The 22,898-nt window shown below is 40.1% G+C and overlaps 2 protein-coding genes across 2 annotated transcripts in view; both read right to left on the bottom strand.

The window, feature by feature from the left end:
• The window catches only part of rims3 (regulating synaptic membrane exocytosis 3), a 75,799-nt gene extending 74,284 nt beyond the window's left edge, over nucleotides 1–1,515 (bottom strand). The window contains exon 1 of the mRNA XM_041810024.1: nucleotides 1,364–1,515. The gene's annotated coding sequence lies outside the window, so the exon portion shown is untranslated. The remainder of the gene's footprint in view (nucleotides 1–1,363) is intronic.
• Nucleotides 1,516–16,122: 14,607 nt separating this feature from the next.
• Nucleotides 16,123–22,295, bottom strand: nup42 (nucleoporin 42). Its single transcript, XM_041808075.1, has 7 exons — nucleotides 22,065–22,295; nucleotides 20,145–20,412; nucleotides 19,976–20,064; nucleotides 19,762–19,838; nucleotides 19,465–19,551; nucleotides 19,253–19,349; nucleotides 16,123–17,186 (listed from the first exon to the last, which is right to left on the bottom strand). Exons 1-7 carry the CDS (start codon nucleotides 22,240–22,242, stop codon nucleotides 16,678–16,680), a joined length of 1,305 nt encoding a protein of 434 aa, XP_041664009.1. The 5' UTR covers nucleotides 22,243–22,295; the 3' UTR covers nucleotides 16,123–16,677.
• Between the last annotated feature and the right edge of the window lie 603 nt (nucleotides 22,296–22,898).

Below are 22,898 nucleotides of genomic sequence, written 5' to 3'. Positions count from 1 at the left end.
CTGGGGCTATAGTCCTATTAAATGACCTGATCAAGCTATAACAGCACTTAATACAGTGCATGTAGATGTACTGAGTGGCTGTCAGCACCGGAGGTAGCATTTGAGCTGAGAAGACGATGGTCCACACTGAAATACTAGACTTTCCAGACGTGTAAAACATCCTTTGATCAAGGTTTTTATTTAAAAGCCTTGTTAGAGGCAGAGCTGTGTAAAAATTGCTGTATTATCCACTTGAAAAGTTGATCTCTATTCCACTACTACTATTCTCTTCACTTATGAGGCAACATATCAGTCATCTAAACACGTCTATCCCCTATAATCACAATTGAAATCAATCGTATTTTATGCTGCCTCTTTTCAACAACATTAAAAGCTCTAAAGAGCATCTATTGGAGTAAAAATTGAAAGAATTACATCAGAAAGAGTGCAGCAGCCCTATCACGTGTCCCTGCCCTCATCCACAGGTGGGGGCGCACAGTTTGCACTGAGATCTGGACCCTGTTGTTGTGTTTGTGTCTGTCGTTGTGTGTACGCATACATGTGCATGCATGCGTGTGGCCATCTGATATAATCTCACACCTCAGCATGCTCCTGGCCTAACCTGGAGCTGGCTCAAGCGTCTCCAAATGTGCTTCTTCTCTTCCCTCCCTTCACTGTTACCTCACTTACATGCGCTCATACATACAAACACAACCAAAACATTGCAGCAGAGAATGTCTGATCAACCCTGCGGAGCCTGACCTGCAAAGGTCCTGCCATGGATCATTAAAAGTGTAGAGCTGACCTCTGACATGGTTGTACCTAAGTTGCTAAATCAATGCAAACAATTAGATTCCCATTTTTCCAATGCCAATGCTAGTACAAGCTATTTAAATCTCTATACTATGAGTTACAGTTATTTCTGTTATTATAGTAGAAAATAGGGTGACTGTACACTCTCCTGCAGCCTTAATCTGCATTGTCTAGTCCACACAATCTCAAATGAGTATCTTTAAACAGTTAATGGGATTGACTGAAGTAGCAGGAAGCATGAAACTGAAGCTGTAAGCCTATCCTGCCATTGCAAGGCGTATAATGCAACCAAGGTGAGAGAACAGAAGAGATAATGAAGTCTGCCCAGCTGATAACATCTGCTCTAGTGCACACTGCATTTACAATAGGCCTGTGCATTGCAATAATAAAGAGAATTTTAGATGACTGCACCCAGTCTAAGCAAGCATGCCCCTTTTATCGCTGATCACACTCTCTGCTATTAATTGCACACTTCTCATCAATGCATTGGCGCTATCGCTGCACAAGCTGTGCGGGAAATTGAGCATTACGAGCTCTGCAATTAGGAAAAAGAGGGTTTAAGAGCACTTACCGCTTACAGCAAGGAGCAGCGAAGGCAAGGTGCGGGCTCGGAAGTTGTCAAATGATTGTTTGCTTCTGTCGTCTCGGTAAGAATGTCATCGTTTGGGTTGTATTTTTGCTGTGCTGGTGGGCTGAGGGCGCTCTGCTGCACGGCTGCTCTCCGTTCACTGCTGCTGGTCACACGGCATCCAAGGCGCGGTGAGAGGCGCGCTGCTGTGAGGAGAGGAGAAGAGCATGTGTGAGGAGGAGAGAGGAGAGGGAGGAGAGGGGGGATTAGGCCTGGTTGCTCGTGGCAGATGGGGAAACAGCGACCACGTGTGGCTGTGAGAGGGAGAGCGTCGAGTTACAAATTAAACAGCAGTCAGTTAACCCAGTATTCAGGGTGGGACTTTTCACATTAAGTATCAATCCGCCTTAGCCAGGAGTTCTGAGTACAACCACATTTCCAAAAAAGTTGGGACACTGTGTAAAAAGTAAATAAAACCAGAATGCAGTGATTTGCACACAGGGCAACAAAAGGCTGGAAAAGTAAGTGGCACCAATGAAAAACAGCTGGAGGAGCATCCCTAACTAATTAGGTTAATTAGTAACAGGTGAGTTACATGACTGGGTATAAAAGGAGCATTTTGGAGAGGCAGAATCTCTCTGGACTACAAATAGGCTTAATTTGATATATTTTTTTGCTACTGTACCAAACCCTTATGTGACTGAAACAGTATATTCTGATGCTAAAATTAGGTTGTGGCAAACTTGTTCACCCATGTGCAAATGCTTGAACAGGCTGAGACAGTCCTGTATCAGCAAGACTGTAAGGAAGGGGAATACGGCTGTTATAAGCACCAGATAACTGTTAGCTTCAAGACATCATAAGCCAGAAACACACAAGTATTTTGCCACACACATTAATAGCTGAATTGAGGTGTTACGATCAGACCTGTTGCCACAGGTGTGAAAAATCAAGCACCTACCTATGCAGTCTCCATTTGCAAACATATATGATCCACAATGTGTCATTCTGAGTAGTTCAGTGACTTCAAGCGTGGTACGGTTATGGATGCCATCTTTGCAATAAGACGGTTAATGAAATTTCCCTCCCACTGGATATTCCACTTTCATCTGTAAATGGTATTATTAGAAAGTGGAAGTGTTTAAGAACAACAGCATGAAGCAGAAGACCATGTAAAATCAAAGAGTGGGGTCAACTGCTTAGGCAGATGGTGTGTAAAAGTCTTCAAAACTCTGCTGATTCCATAACTAAAGATTTCTGAACTTCCACTGGCATTAATGTAAGCACACAGACTGCAGCAGGAGCTTCATGGAATGGGTTTCAGTGGCCGAGCAACTGCATGAAAGCCTCACATCATCAAGTCCAATGGCAAGCATCAGATGGAGAAGTACCTGGGCACTGCACTGTGGAGCAGTGGAAATGTTTCCTGTGCAGTGATGAATCATGCTTCTCTCTTTGGCAGTCTTGGTTTGGTGGATGCCAGGAGAACGTTACCTGCACGAAGGAGACTAGTGTGACTATTCTGAATGAGTTAAAAGCTTCAGCAGCTGAGTTGGAGAGACTCTGACTGCATATGACAATAGTTGCTGGGTTCTACACCAGTCAAATGATGAAAACTAGACTAAAACTAGCCAGAAAAAATCTTTGCTGACTAAAACTGACTTAAAAGAAGTTTAGTTTGCATCATGATAACTAAAACTAGACTAAAATGTAATTAAGTTTTTGTGGACAGTTAAAATTCTTGATATTTCTCCACTGTGGTTAAATCTGTGAAAAAACAATCCATCTGTCTCTTTTTGCCTCTCAGCTGTAGAAAGCAGGGACCCCAGGTTTGGCAGAGTGCATAGAAAACACTACCATGACTTGGTACCAGATTCAAGCAAGAGAATAAATCATTGGACTAAAACTAGATGAAAATGTTTTGAGTTTTCATTGATTAAAACTAGACTAAAAATAAAAGGGTAGAAACGACTAAAATGTGACTAAAAATAAAAGAAATGTAATCAAGAGACTAAGAATAAAATTAAAAATAGCTGCCAAATTTAACACTGTTCTATGGTCAAATGGAAAAAAATGTTGAGACCAAAATGGAGCTCTTGTCAGCAGATGCCAAACACTGCACATCACCACAAACACACCAGTTGTGAAGCCAATGGTGGCAGCATCATGCTGTGGGGATGCCTCACAGCAGCCAGCCCTTGTAAAATGAATGCAGCAAAATAGAAGAAAACCCTGGCACTAATAGAACTAAGGCTCAAGAGAAGATTTATTTTCCAGCAAGACAGTGACTTGAAGCATACGCAAAAGTTACACAGAAAAGACAAGAAGATGATTGTTCTGGATTGGCCGAGTCAAAGCCTAGACCTCAATCCAGTTTGTGGCTGGACTTAAAGAGGGTTGTTCACAACTGATCCCCATGCAACCTGGCAGAGCTTGAGAAGTTTTGCAAAGAAGAATAGAGTAAAATGTCTGTGTCAGGATGTGCAAGCCAGACTGAGACCTATCCACACACTCAGAGCTGTGATTGCAGCCAAAGGTGCATTTACTAAACACTGACTTGAAGGGGGTGAATATTTATGCAGTCACTTGTTTTACATTGTATATTTCTATTTAATTAACATTACTTTGCAGAAATCTGTTTTCACTTTGACATTAAAGGTTTTTTTTTTTTGCAAACTCTATTATAGAATCAATTAAAGGGTGCATACTTTTTAAACTGTACAACAACTTTTTGATTCAGGGCATTTTATACCACGAAACACTACAGACAAAGGTACATTTAGGAATTGTGGAAGTAGTGGTATATCCCACTGAAGGGGGGAAATGTTGCTTTAACCCAGATAGCTGCTGAGCTAAAGTGCAGTAGATAAAGCACTGAGGTTCAGATCTCTTCAGTAATGATATTTTAACATGTTTTTTCCATTTAGTAATTCAATAACCTGAACTTTTGTCTGCCATGGTAAAGCAATCCATCCCATTATTGCTGTCAAACTTGTGTCGCTCTGTTTGCATTGCACCATACTCATGTAACCTTGGAGAAGAAAAGAGCAGACATGATGTTCGCTGAAAAGTATTTGTAATTTGTGTTAGATGTGATGAAACGTGCCAAACATTACAATGCAGAAAACAGATGCATAAAGAGAGTGCGTGACATTTTTGTCCTCTCCACTAAGAGGCTTGCTGCTCGTCTGCATGCACAGATAAAATTAATATCATACATTCAAAGCAACACGCCTGGTGTTTTAGTGCCTCTGCAGGTCAGATGATCCAGCCTGTGCCTACTCCACCATCACATACTGCACATCTATTCTCCTCACTGACAGTATTTACTCACTTCTGGGTGTTATTGCTGTCAGAGGAATGTGGTGCACTGGTTCTAATATGAACCCATAAACATCTGCAGCACAGAAATCCAGGTCCAAGACCTTGTAGGTGAAATATGTGCCACTCAGTCAGCCATGCGGCAAGCCACTGAAATAGGCATATATCACAGGCCTTGGATCAATGCCCTGTTTCCCATAGGCAAACCGCTGTGGCACTGCACAATCAATTCTTGTTCCCTGATGCAACAGTAAGGAGGGTCGACCGGAATCAGCCCCCACCCCGATATTAACACCAGCACTGAATCTGAATCAGCTCATTGGCATTCTGTGGTGAGCAGGATACGAGTTGTGGTGAGAGCATCTGTTGCTGTCATCACTGACCACCATGCCTTTAAAAACACTGATCTGAAGGAGCCATCCTAGGAGGAGGAACTTTAGTAGCTGCAGGAATACATCATAACTCAAAAGGATTGATCCGTGCAGAGATCAGGCTACACTCAGAGAATAAGAAGACAGACATGCCCCTATGGAAACATGTGTTAAATGTATTAAAGCAGCATATAGCTGCGGTGTATGTCTGCTCTGTGTGGCTGGAGTCAGGTCACAGTCAATTGAATTACAGTCATGTGATTTGGTTTGTGTTGGCTATGCTTTTACAGACAGGTTAGAGGAGGAAGAGGAGTGTGTGCTACACATGAAAGGTGCGTTTGTGTGTTTTTATTTCCACTAAAATGTCATCTCTCCAAATCCAAGCTCCCTGGTGGTGATACTGAACAATCCCCAGGAGGGAATGACTCACAAAGTCATGTTTTTCTGCTGTAAAACAACTCAGATTGGAGGAACATAATAACTCCTTTGATATGAAATGAAAGCTCATGCACTCCTTATCTTAATTTGGTCTGTAATGATTAAAATCCCCAATAAGCTCTTTGTGTTTATGTGTAGGCATCCATCCTCTTTAATTCTGCTTTCATCCACCCTGTTCAGCTCATGCATATATTACATAAACACAGGCAGGCCGGCAATTTGTTGCTGCAGCAGTTAGTGATTTAATCTGATTATTTGCTCTGCGGAAACAAGGATTCTCAAATGCCCATATGTCTCCGTCAGGTGTATTTAAGAGCCACCGGATGGCAATTTTTAAACAAGTTCCGCTGAAATGAGCGAGAGAGGGAGTGAGAGAGAGGGAGCCCCTTCTCATGAGCTGGTCTCTGTTTCAATCGTTCATTAATCTGCTGAATTATTTATGTATTATCTGCCAGCTAGCAGGAGGGTGGGCGGGAGGTTACTGCTGACAGACTGAGTAGTAGGAGAGAGATTTATGTTGCATTATTTTAAGTAGAACTCACAATAAACACATAAAAACACAGTTGCAAGAAAACATCATACATTTGGTAAAGACTTGCAGTGGAACAGAAGTGTAAAGTTACATGAAAAAGGGCAAAATCTACTCCCATCACACCTTAAATATATAAAATTATACTACTGATAGCTATATGCACAATTTCCTTGCTATCAGTTCAATACTGACTCCCTTTTACACATACAAAGACACACACACACAGCTCCATTTCACCCCCCTCCTGATATCACAACCCCCCTGTCAGCTGAAAATATGCCCCAGTCAGCAGAGCAGAAGCCCCTATAGCAGCAGAATAGCTTATTGCTGTCTCTTTGTCGCTGTATTCTTCTTCTTCTGGTCCCACCGGGTGCTCAACACCAAATGAATACGTATTGAACGGCTTACTCACTCTCCGTCAAACACGCTCTGCCAAACTGTGCTCTCATTTTATTGGATCCACGATGACTCAGGTGGATGGGTTTAGACTGATAGATGGCTGAACTGTCTCAATATTGTGTTAGAAATGAAGGGGGAGTAGCATAGAGCTAGTGTGATGTTACATAGGGGAGCCTTTTTACCCTTATCCAGTATCTAACTGGAGAGGAGTGTTCCCATGAGTGCTGATATATACCACGTTCCACATTATTATGCAAAAATTCATTGAATTTGCAGCATTAGGAGGTCATATTTACTGAAATCAAAAGCTATTTCAATCAAAAACATCTTAACAGGCCAAGTTACATGTTAACATAGGAGCCCTTCTTTGATATCACCTTCACTATTCTTGCATCCATTGAACTTGCGAGTTTTTGCTTCAATTTCTTTGCAGAATAAGGCTATTCTGGCAGAATAGCTTCCCAGAGCTGCTGTTTTGATGTGAAATGCCTCCCATCCTCGTAGACCTTTTGCTTGAGGATGCTCCAAAGGTTCTCAGTAGGGTTGAGGTCAGGGGAGGATGGGGGCCACACCATGAGTTTCTCTCCTTTTATGCCCATAGCAGCCAATGACACACAGGTATTCTTTGCAGCATGAGATGGTGCATTGTCATGCATGAAGATAATTTTGCTACGGAAAGCACAATTCTTCTTTTTGTACCATGGAAGAAAGTGGTCAGTCAGAAACTCTATATACTTTGCTGAGGTCATGTTCACACCTTCAGGGACCCTAAAGGAGCCTACCAGCTCTCTCCTCATGAATCCGGCCCAAACATGACTTCGCCCCCTCCTTGCTGACGTCACAGCCTTGTTGGGACATGATGGCCATCCACCAACCATCCACTACTCCTCCATCTGGACCATCCAGGGTTGCACGGCACTCATCAGTCAACAAGACTGTTTGAAAATGAGCCTTCATGTATTTCTGGGCCCAATGCAACCATTTCTGCTTGTGAGCATTGGTTAGAGGTGGATGAATAGTAGGTTTATGCACAACTGCAAGCCTCTAGAAGATCCTGCACCTTGAGGTTGGTGGGACTCCAGAGGCACCAGCAGTTTCAAATACCTGTTTGCTGCTTTGTAGTGACATTTTAGCAGCTGCTCTTTTAATCTGATGTATTTGTCTGTCAGAAACCTTCTTCATTATGCCTTTATCTGCATGAACTCATCTGTGCTCTGAATCAGCCACAAATTTCTTCACAGTACAATGATCATGCTTAAGAAATATCTAATGTTTTCATTCCTTGTCCAAGGCATTACACTATTTGACACTTTCCGACAGCAGAGAGATCCTTTTTCTTTCCCATATTGCTGAAACCTGTGGCCTGCTTAATAATGTGGAACAGTGCATTTTGAGTATTTATTCAAAAAAAAAAAATAATGGTTGTCATTATGAAGTTTGTTCAAAAACATTTGAATTATGCTCTAACGCTGATGACTTGAAAAATATTCTGACTAATTTCCATTAATATTTAGGAAAATAAGAAAAAAATGTCATTTGCATAATAATGTGGAACGCGGTGTAAAGCACATCATCAGCCAGGTGTTGTAAACACCGTTGAGTAACATTAAGGAGAATTGTGTTTTTCTTAAAGGGGTATTTCAGTATTTTTGAAGGTGAGTCATATGAGGTACCTAGCTGCCGTAGTTGCATTAGCCTCCTGTAGTTAAGACCTGCAGGAGCACCAGTGCTCCCAGTGCATTTCTGTTTTAAACCACAGGTAGAATTGCAACTAAATGAGATAGAGCAATAATTCTTTTTGCAAATAAAACTGGAGGCATAACACAAACATATCATGCATTCACTGTGTCCCAGAGCACTGTTTCCTTCCAGAAATATCCTTCCTTCTTCTGCAGAAAAGCACACACATCAAAAACAACATACTATAATATAATCTGGACCTCTTCCTTTTACAGCACTTCCTTCTTTACATGTACGTGATGACTTATGATGATGTTTGTCTTATGATCCTATCGCATTGTTTTCTTGTAGGTCATGAGTTGTACTTGTTTTTGTTTTAACATGGTCCTCTGCAAATTTGCTCCAAAGTACCTGGCCCACTGAGAGATCTGAATGCACTACTATAAATATTTTCTTTTTATAAACATGCTGTTTTTGCAAATTAAGCAGAATTTTATTTTATCTTTGTTTTTGTCTTCTACGCTGGGTAATAAAGGGTTAAGATGGTCTCACTGGTTGTACCAGCCAGGAAGCTAGACTATACAGTGTAACAGATGAGTAAAGCTTCTCCGTGGAATTAGTGAGTTTTTCGTTAAAAAAACGTGACATAAAACAATGTTGGCTCAAACATACACATGATTGAAAATACCCAGAGTGCCTCTGTGTTTTTGTCACTATTTTGCAATGCAGGCTTTGGCTACGTTTGGCATTACAAACATTTGTCAAAGAATGGGTTGCTCTCAGGAGCTCAGTGAATTCCAGTGTGGTACTGTGATAGGATGCCACCTGTGCAACAAATCCAGTCGGGAAATTTCCTCGCTCCTAAATATTCCACAGTCAACTGTTAGTGGTATTATAACAAAGTGGAAAGGATTGGGAACGACAGCAACTCAGCCACACAGTGGTAGGCCACGTAAAATGACAGAGCGGGGTCAGCGGATGCTTAGGCACGTAGTGCGCAGAGGTCGCCAACTTTCTGCAGATTCAATTGCTACAGACCTCCAAACTTCATGTGGCCTTCAGATTAGCTCAAGAACAGTGTGTAGAGAGCTTCATGGAATGGGTTTCCATGGCCAAGCATCTGCATCCAAGCCATACGTCACCAAGTGCAATGCAAAGTGCCGGATGCAGTGGTGTAAAGCACACCGCCACTTGACTCTAGAGCAATGGAGACGTGTTCTCTGGAGTGATGAATCATGCTTCTCCATCTGGCAATCTGATGGAAAAATCCAGGTTTGGCAGTTGCCAGGAGAACGGTACTTGTCTGACTGGGGATTATGGTGTGGGGTTGTTTATCAGGAGCTGGGCTTGGCCCCTTAGTTCCAGTGAAAGGAACTCTGAATGCTTCAGTATACCATGAGATTTTGGACAATTCCATGCTCCCAACTTTGTGGGAAGAGTTTGGGGATGGTCCCTTCCGGTTCCAACATGACCGTGCACCAGTGCACAAAGCAAGGTCCATAAAGACATGGATGAGAGAGTTTGGTGTGGATGAACTTGACTGGCCTGCAAGGAGTACTGACCTCAACCTGATAGAACACCTTTGGGATGAATTAGAGAGGAGACTGAGAGCCAGGCCTTCTCGTCCAACATCAGTGTGTGACCTCACAAATGTGCTTCTGGAAGAATGGTCAAAAATTCCCATAAACACACTCCTAAACTCTGTGGAAAGCCATCCCAGAAGAGTTGAAGCTGTTATAGCTGAAAAGGGTGGACTGATGTCATATTAAACCCTATGGATTAAGAATGGGATGTCACTTAAGTTCATATGCAAGTCAAGGCAGGTGAGCAAATACTTTTGGCAATATAGTGTATATCCCCCTTTGTTTGTCCCACCTACAAGTACTACAGTTTAACAGTGAATGAACAGAAAGGCGTGACTTTTTTTTTTATCTGTTTTCTTTTGCAGGACCTGAAAACTCATGCTAACACTGACAGGAACTGGCTTTGATTTTTGCATCAACGACATTTTGGGGCAGACTTATTTAACAAGCAAAGACACGGCACCCTTCTGTAGGCTTGTACAGAACAAAAGAGAGAACTAAATCAGCGTTACTACCAAGGGCATTACCAAGACCACCACAGTGTGTATTCTTGTGTCAATTTAGGAGGTTGAAAAACACCTTGATTGAAGCATTGAATTGTTTTTTACACATACTGTACGTCTTGTAGCTTCTCTCAGGCCCTTAATAAGGGACCCTTTATCAGGAACTGGCTCTCATTTCAAACAAACTGAATACCCCTGCTGTGCTGTGCAGTAGTCTTTTTATGCAGCCTTCCCCAGAAATGTGCCTGTCAACAATCCTGTCTCTGAGCTCTGCAGGCAGTTCCTCTGACCTCATGGCCTGGTTTTTGTTCTGATATGCATTGTGAACTGTGAGGTCTTCTACAGAGAAGTATGTGCCTTTCCAAATCATGCCCAATCAATTTAATTTACCACAGGTGAACTCCAGTGAAGGTGCAGAAACATCTCAGCAATTTACGTTGTCCCTTCAGAACCACTGTTACCTGTATGATCTACTTAACTGGCTCCAACCCAAATCAAGACGTCACTTTCACGAGATTCAGTTTATCTTTAAATGTGCTCACTCTAACTGCCCCCTTATTTACAAGAACTACTTGTTCCGTGCAGATTTACATATTCCCTCAGACATTTACAATATCCCTCCTTTTCCCTCCTCAGAATTTTCAAAGAGGTCGAAGCTCATTCAAATACAAAGTCACATCTGACTGGAATAATCTCCCTTGTTCACTGAAATCAGTCACCTCTCTCCATTGTTTATTGCCTTTATTTTCATACCCTAAAACAACATGCTCTTACTTTTAATCTGTGTATGATGCTCCTTTGGCTTATTTGCAAAACAGTTGACTTTTTATAAATCATTCAACTGCTTTTACCACCAGTGTGAACCTAGCTATTATCTTGGTCACTGTTTCTAATAATTTGGTACACAGAAGGTAAAGGAAGGGTATGGGATCGGGTGAGGGAGCTAGTCCTGTTCGTAATATGTATTGTTTGTTTGTCTTGGAATTCTGTTTTATATCATCTATGTTGGATTTGTGTGATTGGGACCCCGTCAAAATCGAGATACTGCATTTTAAGGAGCTATTTTTCAATAAACTCAATGATCAAAAGAAATGGGAGGAAAGTGAGCTAAATGTTTACGGTTGTTGGAATATGGAGCTATTATTGTTGCAAAAGTATTTACAAATCTGTGCACCAATCTGCAAATGCATAGGCAGATTTGAAAATACATGCACAAATCCACAAATGTGTGCAAAGATCTGCAAATGTGTGAAAAGATCTGTAAATGCATGCAAAGTTTTGCAAGTTCATACAAAGATCCACAAATGCATGCACTAATCTGCAAATATGTTGATCAATTTGTAATTGTGAACTTAGTTCATTTTAGTTCAGAAAACTTGCTCTTGTTTGCTTCAAGTTGTCAAAATCCTCAAAGGCCATCAGTTACAACTGAAATCTTCCTCTCAGTACACATGTGACTTTTGCAACACTTGTACCGTGCACGATACGCAAATGTGTACTCAGATCCCTAGGCCTAAGGACTGGGTGTGTTGCCCTCAGTACAGGCTCACAGGCAAGGCTGCCTTCCTCATCGCATTAGCATCACACAGAAGGATGCAGTTAAGCCTTAGTAAAGCGTGTCTTGGATGGATGGATGGATGGATAGAGATTTTTACATTCCATTTTAAGCTATGGTAAAAATAATCAAATTTTACCCCATTGTTATTAAAGATAAGATAAACCTTTATTAATCCTCCACAGGGGTAAATTTGGTTATTACAGCCACTCAAAGCTGAGGAAAAGTAATCAGCAAATATATAGTAAAACAAAATGAAAGCTGTGAATGTTTGTAATACTTGCAGTATTTAATTAAGAAATTAGATAAGACTGAAAAACAATACATATTGTTGCTTGGTCTTTGCAAGGCATTAATGAAGGGGACTGACTGTGTTAAAACTCTTTTAAGAAAAATTACTAAATGCAGTTAATGTATATTGTAAAACTACTGATCATGTCATTTAAAAAGTAGCTTCAATCCATTTTGATTTTAAGTTGACTCATTAAGATTGTCTATTTGCATTTGGGCTTTAAAAATGCTGGTTCAATAAATTAGATGAAATATATTTGTATGTAGGGGCTGTCAAATGATCAAGATTTTTAATTGTGGTTAATCTCAGAATCCCTCTAGTTGATAGCAATTAACTGCATCATTTCTAATTGCATTAATCACAATTTAAATCTATTATGTTGCATTTAAAACTGGAAATAAGGTGAAAGTAAAGTAAATGCTTGATAATAAAAGTAGCAGATGACTTCTAACTCGTTCACTGAGCTGTCTGAGATTTTAAAAGGGACTGATTAAAATGTGCAAAATGGGTTTGAAGTGGCAAAAATTGGCTCAAAGTGGCAAAATAATGGCAAAAAATGGTGAAAAGTAGAACAAACAAAAGTGGGTTGTGAGTGACTAAATGTAAGTGGTGAAAAGTGGTTAAAAGTGGGCACAAAATTGTTAAAAGTGGCCAAAATAAAGGTTAAAAAAAAGACTAACAGCATTTTTTGATAAAGCAGCAAATATGTGTTGAGAAAAGAAAAAAATTGGACAATAAAAATGGTAAAAATAATAAACAAAAAAAAAGGTTATGAAGTGGCAAAAATGTGTTGACCATGGCAAAATTGGGTTAAAAGTATTTAAAAGTAGGGAAAATGGGCAGTAAAAAACATGAATAGAGGTTTAAAGGACGGCAGAATCGATTAAAAGTGATAAAAACTGGCAAAAATGCATCCTGAAAGTAGTGAAGGGGTTAAAAGTAGTAAAAAATGGGCTTAGTGATAAACTGGATTTAATTTGGAGACAGATGAAAATGGGTGAAAACAATAATGAAAGGGGGTTGAAAGGGGATAAATAATAATATTTTTTTTAAAAAGATTATGATTTGAACATCAAGAATTCAATAATAGCTTGAGACCAACTTCAACTTCAAAATTATTCTTTCTGGCTTAAACATAAAGGATAAAAAAACAAAACGTCCTAAGACTCTGCTTGTCTGGTTAGAGTTCCTGGTTTGTTCATGCCAGAAATGCAGTTACAGTGCCACCTACTGGTCAGACACAATACTCCTTTTATGATGTGCTTCAGTCACTTAACATGAGAATTTCACTGTGCTCTCAGTGTTGTTTGTGGATGACAAACTAGTTCAACTATTCAAAAATAAATGTGTATATAAACTGTATATCTATGTAAGTGCTCATCTAATAAACCACTAGGGAAGTAGAAATCCTTAAAAACTGGAGCAAGCAGAGATAAAAAAGTAATTCAGACACCTAAATTCTGTCTTCAGGATGTCTTAAAAATAAACTACCATTGTGAAAAATGTCATACTAAAATGGGTTGCGATGGGGCAGGAGAGGCAGAAGCTCATTTTTTAACACATAAGTTTTTTTTTTACACTGAATTGTGTTGATAAACATTTAACATATTTGTATATTATCTCTACCAATAAACTACAGAAATAGAAACAATTAATAAACTTGTATCTGTTTGGAATTTATTGTTTCAGAGCTATCCGTCTCTTCTGTGAAAGATTTGTGTCAAATCCCCGTTATGTGTGACCCTCCTCTGTACTGGTCGGCCCGGAGCACTCCTCCTGCTTCTGGCTGAAGAGGGTGGTGCTGAGGGTGGAGGTGGAGGGACAGTCAATAAAGTTTTTACACCTTCACATCTCTGAAGTACATGATGTCAAATCTGCCTTCAAAGAATTATAAGATAAACATAATCCACACATTTAAGAGCAAGCATTGATTATCATTACTTATGCTAGCACTGAAGTCTGAATGAAGGGATTACTTACTTTGGTGTTGGAGGAAAAAAGGCGACCACCCTCTCCAGCTGGTCCTGCGGTCGTCCATCATTCTCATCTGGTCTGGAGTGGGCACTTCTTCTCATGTCGAGCCTTTCTCACCATGTCAACATAAAAAAAAAAAACAAATGACATAACAAACTCAGTAGGATAAAACAACAACTGAATTACTACATCAAAATGAAGAACAATCAAGTTCTTTTAATCCAAACCCTCTCTTGGTAACAGCAGTTACAGACATCTATACCCTTACAATAAGCAAAACACAGCAAAGCAAGATATTTGGCATGATTAAATGGGCATTTCAATTATTTTTACATCATTTATAATCAAAAATTATTTAAGATAGTTACATTTGAAGTCAAATCTTGAACAAGTTTAGTAATCTTAGCCTTACCTGTGTCCTGTACAAACATCAACACCTAACTTTAAAAAACATCAGAGTACAACAAAGTATTTAAATTGTAATACTGTTAAAAATGGAGATGAAATTTGCATTGTACTGTTGTTAATGCGGTCATAAATTGGTAACTTACCTCTTGTTCAGGCATCATCACATTCATTTAATCAATTAAATAAAAGTGCAGTCTAGACATGACTATAAAAACAGCTGGTGCATGGAACTACCTGAGTGGTTACCAACCATGTCAGACACATGTGAAGGTGATCTAGTAAGTCTATTTGTTTTTTTCTAAAAGGCTGATAAGAAAAAATACTTTACAGTTGAAAGTACAATATAGTTTTCATTTACATTTCAAATGTTTGTAGATCTAGTTCAAGTATAATTTACTATGCCAAAGCTAACCTTGATCATACAGTCATGGACGAAAGTACTGGCACCCCTGGAATTTTTCCAGAGAAAATACACCATTTCTCCCAGAAATTGTTGCAATTACAAATGTTTTTGGCATACACATGTTTATTCCCTTTATTTGCATTGGAACAACACAAAAAAATCCAAAGAAAAAAGACAAAATTGACATAATTTTACACACAACTCAAAAATGGGCTGGACTAAATTATTGGCACCCTTTTAAAACTGTGGGTAAATCATTTTATTTCCAGCATGTGATGCTCATTTAAACTCACCTGTGGCAGTAACAGGTGCTGAACATCTAGAAATCACACCTGAAGCCAGTTAGAATGTATAAAAGTTGACTCAACCTTTGTGTTGTGTGCCTGTGTGTGTCACACCAAGCATGGAGAAGAGAAAGAAGAGCCCAGAACTGTCTGAGGACTCTTACAAAGCAAAAATGTGGAAAAATATGAACAATCTCAAGGTTTCAAGACCATCTCCAGAGATCTTGAAATTCCTTTGTCCACTGTGCGTAGTATAATCAAGAAGTTTATAACCCATGGATCTGTGGCTAATCTCCCTGGACGTGGACAAAAGAGAAAAACTGATAGAAGAATGCAACACTGGAGAGAATGTGTGTAGTCTACATGACTAATGTTGATATTCACATAAAGCTGAGCGCTGTAATGTTAAACTATATCAATTTTATTACATCAAATAATTTCTAAATCGGACATTGCAGAAAAGGTGACTTTTCTGTATTTGATAAATGTGTACTTGATGGCCACAGTTGTTGATAATAAAATGTTTCCACAATATTCCAAAGCAAATGCATGCAGGTCATTTCTGACCCACCCTTTGTAAGCTTGGAGTAGCAATACAGAATCTACAATTCTTTAACTTTTATAGAAGATCATTTAAAAAATGTAGGGATCAGAAACTTGTTTATGAGGAATGCCTGGAACATTAATGATTGCACCTTAAAATGATAAAGATATCACAAGAAAACAACCTTGAGTCATTTTGACCTGATAAGGGTTCATGCAGGATTACGAGGCAGATAAAAGTTTCCAAACAATTTCAAGGTGTGTTGTGTTTTATTATTGCAAATAACTGGCATGCACCGTATGTGTTCATTAACTGTAAAGTTAGAAAAGATGTTTGGTGGCAGGTATAAAACTAAAAAATAATGAGCCATGGAACAGATTACCTCGGTGCAGTGGCAGAGTGATTTCTTCAGCAGTCACAGACACTCTGGTAGAGGAAAAACCACTCCACCGCTGCATACACAGTAGTAAGATCGTAGTTTTTAAATTTTATTGTTATGTTGTAATACAGAACAAAATTAGCCATATATCTGATCTCATTATTTCATAATAGTCAGAAATGAAGCTCCATAACAGCTCATTTACATTCAGCATGTCATCAAATTAATATGTTAAATTGGCTAAATGATTCGAAACAATCTGGTCTAAAAGATATGCATCAGACAAGCTGCAATCTTAAATGTAAAAAATGCTCTGTAGATGAGCAGCTGTACATAAAAAATTCTCTGCACATGCAAAAACCCCTTACACATAGCAAAAAGATGTTTCCCTTTACATTAGTCATATTTTTATAAAGTACTATGACTTTGGTTTTAAAGGTGGCACTGTAAATTTGGGTGGTTTTCTTAATATCTCCACTTATTTACCTCATTATCTTCTGATAAAACAGAGTTTTCCAGAAGAGAATGCCTTGAATTTAGATGTGATCTTGAGGAAACAACAGGGCATTGCTCGATACTATGAACAAATATTTACGTTGTATAAATAAACTTTTTATTTCAAAAACTGTTTTTTTTTTTTCCCCGAATCACTCATACAACTAACAGGTTTGCTGGAGGAGGCTTTAAAGGGATCTGGCCTAGCGTGAACTTCTTGGCCTTAAATTGGTTCAGTTCTTCTGCAGTCAGTTCGCTCTCCACTGAAAACAGACTGTCCATCGCTCCACCAGCCGACCCGCCTCCTGCTGCAGGTGGAGCAGTCTGACCGAACCCACTACTGCTTTCTGCTGCTGAAGGTACTTGAGCTCCAAAACTGCTCCCGAATCCTCCTCCTGTGGTGGCTGTGGAGGAGAAACTGAACCCAGAGGCGGAGCCAAATCCGGATGGGGCTGCTGGCGTGCTTGTAGTTGTTGCAGCGAAGGAGAAAGAAGAAGCTGAGACAGCAGAGGAGGCTGTGGAAGAGGAGGAACCAAACCCAGTAGGAGGCTGTGTGGGAGCGGCTAAGGCACTGTCAAACGATGGCGCTGCAGAAGAACCAAATCCACCACTGGGAGCAGCGAAGCTGAAAGTGCTGGCCTGGGCTGAAGTATCAGCACCAAAACCTGCATGATAAGGGAGATAAGATGTATTACAGGAGCAGTAAACAGCACACATATTATCTGATCAGCTCATTCAGACAGGATGAAAAATACTTTATTTTCCATAAATCTACCAACACAAATTCAGGTACCTTCAGATTTTTGACCTCAGTGCAGTCAGACACTACACTAGACCCTGTATGAATATCCTGCATGTAGTAAAATGTGTGCTCCAATGTTATTTTTAGTAGAGATTAGGGATACTTAAAAAAAATATGTTACTGAGTGATGACCCAGTCTCACATCTGTCAGCTAAATGTAAAGTGATGTGAGGAAAACCCCAGGACTGGAAACACTGGGCCTTTTTAAATCTCTCACACAAGTGTGAAAACTGATTGATTGGAAAGGGCAGTGAACATGGAAGGCGGCCTGGGGGCCACATCAGGCCCCCCACAGCTTCCCATCTGGCCCCCAAAGAATAAAGTAAAAAATGTACAGAGGAATAAATTTGTTGTAGTATTCAGGGGACCTTTTTTCTTTATCATTTCCCTACAGCTATAAAAACAACCCGAAAAACAATTAAGATTTGATCATTTGATCAACATTTGATCCATTTTATTGAAATCTACCTGTCAGCAAAAAATAATGAAATATGCTGCATAATAAGCACATACTTGTCAGTCCATCCTGATTAAAGCTGATGAGAGGTTTTCTCAGATGAAAGTGAAATACACTATATTGCTAGAAGTATTTGCACACCTGCCTTAACTCGCATATGAATTTAAGGTGTTCTATCAGGTTGAGGTGAGGACTCTGTGCAGGCCAGTCAAGTTCATTCACACCAAACTCTCTCATCCATGTCTTTATGGACCTTGCTTTGTGCACTGGTGCACAGTCATGTTGGAACAGGAAGGGGCCATCCCCAAACTCTTCCCACAAAGTTGGGAGCATGGAACTGTCCAAAATCTCTTGGTATGCTGAAGCATTCAGAGTTCCTTTCACTGGAACTAAGGGGCCAAGCCCAGCTCCTGAAAAACAACCCCACACCATAATCCCCCCCTCCACCAAACTTTACACTTGGCACAATGCAGTCAGACAAGTACCGTTCTCCTGGCATCCGCCAAACCCAGACTCGTCCATCAGATTGCCAGATGGAGAAGCGTGATTCGTCACTCCAGAAAACGCATCTCCACTTCACAACTGGAAATTTTACGACTGGACTTGTTGCACAGAAGGCATCCTATCACAGTACCACGCTGGAATTCACTGAGCTCCTGAGAGCGACCCATTCTTTCACAAGTGTTTGTAAAAACAGTCTGCTTGATTTTATACACCTGTGGCCATGGAAGTGATTGGAACACCTGATTTAATTTATTTGTAAGGGTGAGTGAATACTTCTGGCAATATAGTGTATATCCATGTAATGAATATATCAAACAGAAACAGCCCTTCTGGTGTGTCAGGTTAGAGAATGTCACATAAAAATGTGGGATTTTTTAATTAACATGACTTGCAATTAAACTGGAGATTTAGCACAAAACATAACAGAGAGAGATGGGGGGGTGATATGGAGCAAAAAAAAGAAAGGCAGACCATGGTAATTAACAGTAAAGCATAACACTACATAACTTTTGACTTAAAATAAGTATTGTCAGTGTCTTTAAACAAGGAACATTGGATGGTAAATAAAGTGCCCAGAGTGCATTAAATACCATCAAAATAGAGTTTATCATTAACAAACCTTGGTGGAGAAACCCCCAGACCCCTTGCTGAGGTCTGGGCTGTGCCTTAACAGACCCAATGATGTCCTCATATTTGTTCATTGTATTCATCTTAAATCATAATATAAGGTTTCTACTGAATTACTAAATCTACTTAAAGGAAAAAAAAACTAATGTGCTATTATTAGTGGGTAAACTTTATTACGTTTCTCTTAGATGATGACAAAGGGCTTGGACTGGCGGGCACCCAAGTCTAATCTCACATAGGACACTAAAATACCTAGCACTGGCCCTGTTTAATACAGAGACAAGATGGTCAATGGGTGGGGGGCTCTTCCACTTTCACAAAGAAGCTGAGTTAAATCTTACCTTTTCCTCCAAAGCCTGATGAAGAGGATCCAAATCCAGTCGCCGAACCAAAGCCCCCTGAAGATGCCTGAGGTGTCGGGTTGTTTAACTCTGCAAGCTGCAAAGAAGTAAACACAGAAAATATAATCACAGATGTGCTGTTTCATAGAGGTACTTCTAAAAATTAACTGTCAATAGGATAACTCTAAGGCTGCTGTGTGTTTGTGTCTCACCAAGGCCGTGCGTGTGGCTGGACTCATAGCTTTCAGCTCCTGGAGTCGGCTTCTCCACTGGTTGAGTAACTGGTTGACACCATTTATCTGAACAAATGAAACAAGAGTTTGTGAGACTGTAATACACCTCAAAATTTCTGTCCTCTTCTTTGACCCCCAACTTGATCAAACTTTAAGTTCTAGTTTTTACTGAAATTAAAGGTAAAATTCATTCACATGGAGAGAAAAAGAGGACATCCATTTCAATACCTTACTAGCCAAAAAACAACCATCCTTACTCCCAGTGATGACACTTACATAGCTCTGCAGATCTCCTGAAGCTCTCGTTGAGTAAAACTCCAGCCTGAGCTCTTCAGGAGAGAGATCAGTGAAACCTGTGAATGAAAAAAATCAAACATTGTTCACTAGTAGTGTCTTGGTTATTTGTCTAATACATACATCAATTAAAACCAGTGTTTTGACTCCAAACAAGAGCAGAATTCATGTAATAAAATGTTCTTATCATACAAACCAGATATAGATGCCTTGGTGCTCGAGTAACATGAGAAGCCCCACTGTCCTGAACTCTCCCAAATATCCATGTCCATCTGAATGAGCTCCCTGAGGGATGGTGACACAGACATCACATCAACCAGACCCTTTACACCACAGCTGTTACTATGAGGAAATAGAATACTTACAGTTTTTTGTCATCATCTTCATCCCCAGGCACCAGCTGCTGACCACCCCCTCCTCTTCCACCTCTGTCAAAGGAGCTCGGTGTACCAAGAGATGAAAATCTGTTTTGAGAGGAGAAGCTGAATTCGGACGCATTTACGTTGTCCCTTCTCCCTCCTCCTCCTCCTCCTCCGCCCCCCCAGTCATTGCTTCCTTGAGAGGAGAATGATGAAGCCTGGATGTAGCCTCCTTTTTGCTGGGAAGGATTCACCCAAACTCTGTTTCCAAACCCTGAAACCAAAATTCAAACCAACACAAGTCAGTGTTTAAAAAGAGCTGCTAAGATCAAAATAATTTTTGTGATTCAGGCTTAAAAAGTTGATTATGGCTTAATGAGGTCACACCATGTTAAAGTTCTAGAAATAACAGTCTTCTGCAGAATAACAACAAACAATGTTTTCTCTTCTGTCAGATAAATTTCCTCTCTCATTTTATGTACAGATGAGGACAAAATTATTAGCCCCCATGAAAATTTCAATTTTTCCCAAGTATTTCCCAAGTGCTGTCAAACAGAGTCAGGAAATTTTTAACACAGCTTTCTCAAAAACTCTGTTTCTATATGGGATGTTTACATTATTTTACTGTGCACAAAGAAGAGAAATTATTCCACACACACAAAAAAAGGTTCTAAATTTTTAGTTCCCTTTTGAACTTTTTGTTGAGCCATGGCACAAACCACTGTTATTCAATGACGTGATTTAACTTCGTAATGTTTGAAGCATACCTTTAATTTTACACAGAATAAAAACTTGAGTAAGGTTTTGAAATCAGTTTAGACCTCAGAAAAAGAATTGTCGATGCTCACAGAACAGGAAAAGGATTTACAAAGTTATCAAAGCATTTCCAAATGTTAAGAACTGGAGTAAGAAGTATCAAGAAATTCAAAGAGAGCCACACAGTCCAGAACAAGCCTGGCAGAGGTAGGAAGAGAAAGACTTAAAAGACTCTGAAAGAAAATTAGTGAGAGATGTGTCTAAAGACCCAAGAACAATGGCCAAGACACTAGTGAATGACTTAGCCAAGTCAGGGAATGAAGTCCAAAAACAAACGATAACTAGAGCCTTGCACAGAAATGGACCAAAGAAAAACTGTACTCCTGCAAAATAGACACCTTCAAGCCAGACTGAAGTCTGCTAAGGACAACCTGGAGGAAGATTCTGCATACAGGAAGCATATCCTCTGGTAACATGAGACCAAACATGAGCAGCTTTGGCAATTGAGATGTTGCTTATGTTTGGAAAAAGTAGGGAGAAGCCTATAACCCAAAGATCTCCATCCCCACAGTGGACCACAGCTGTGGAAACATCATGCTGTGGAGGAAGAAAGGAGGCCATGTCAAGATTTTGAAAGAAGCATTCAGCAGCAAAACTGGATCTGAGTCTTCACTTTGTCTTCCAACATGACGATGTCCCAAAACATACATGGCTCCTGGTGAAGAACTACCTCCAGAAGACCAAAGGGAATGTTACTGACTGGCCGTCACAGAGACATGACTGAAATTCCACTGGAAATCGGTGGAGGGGACTGAAAACCAAGGTCCGTGCCAGAAGACCATCAAATCTGGAGGCGTTTAAGAGATTGGCCATAGAAGAATGGGCTGAGATTCCTCAGCAGACCTGCTGAGAACTACAAACAACTGCAGGCTGTTATCCAGCAAAAAGGAGACACAACTGACTATTAGAATCGCGGGGCTATTAGATCCTGGTAGGTTTTGTTAAATAAGTTTGTTTCTGTTTAACAACACTTCGGGAAACTAAAATTTTCAAAGGCAATTTCGTCCTCAACTGTAACTCGTGTTACTGAGGTTAAAAAAATGGAACAACTCCTTGCAGATGAGAGCAACGAATTATCAAATTTATGTACAAATGTTTATTCCTTGTTACCTCCACCTCCTCCTCGGGGCTGCTGTTGGCCTGAGGAGCGGTTGTAGTTACTGCTGTTGTATCCACCACCACCTCCTCCTCCTCCTCCTCCTCCTCGGTTTCCTCCCCTCGGATGCTCATTCCAGCATTTTTCGCCGTAACGACACCGTCCCTGGAGGAAGAAGTTGCAAACTGGCATTTCCACGCGACGTTGTTTGTGTGAAACGCCAACAACACCACCGCCTGTTTCTATGCGACAGACGAAGGCGCGCGAGCCGGCGTCGCAGGAGATATACGTCATCGGCCGCTCACAACCTAGCAGCACAAGAGCGACCTCGCGTGGCGATTGATTTTCACTTGACAACTCTTTTAATTTTATGAATGAAAATATATTTCTAATGAAAATACACGTGTCCCATTTTATTTATTTATTTATTTATTATAGAGGCAGTGCACATCCATGATCACAGACATTAAATGTGCCAGATTGTAAATCAACTCTGCATGCCTAACAAGCTGAAAGTGCTGCAAATTGAACTGTCATGGCCTGTTTGCAGGAAAGGTCTTCTTTGGTCATGAGAGAAACATCCACACACGCCCTTGATCAAAGTTGAGAATGTTTGATTTGGTAAATTATATGAAAATAAACATGATTTTCTGACTGCATGCACATGATAATGAATATGAGAATACATCATACTAAGGCTGAGAACTCACACATAAAAACTCTGACACTGAGCCCACAGTTTCAATAAAAAATACAATGAAAGTTTATGTCATGATTGACTTTTCCAAAAAGAGTACATGTGTTTACTTTAATATGAACTTTAAGTAAAATTTGACCAGTAAATCAAA

This window comes from Cheilinus undulatus, linkage group 16 (genome assembly GCF_018320785.1).
Source record: "Cheilinus undulatus linkage group 16, ASM1832078v1, whole genome shotgun sequence".
Lineage (NCBI taxonomy): Eukaryota > Metazoa > Chordata > Actinopteri > Labriformes > Labridae > Cheilinus > Cheilinus undulatus.
Note: the sequence above shows the minus strand (reverse complement) of the source record. Positions and strands in the feature narration are given on the sequence as shown.

Coding starts and splice junctions, on each gene's coding strand:
- nup42 (XM_041808075.1), bottom strand. CDS start 22,242: ATGCCAGTTTGCAACTTCTTCCTCCAGGGACGGTGTCGTTACGGCGAA. Junction 19,350..19,464: donor CAGCCACACGCACGGCCTTG/GTGAGACACAAA, acceptor ACTTCTTTGCAG/CTTGCAGAGTTAAACAACCC. Junction 17,187..19,252: donor ATCAGGCTTTGGAGGAAAAG/GTAAGATTTAAC, acceptor CTTATCATGCAG/GTTTTGGTGCTGATACTTCA.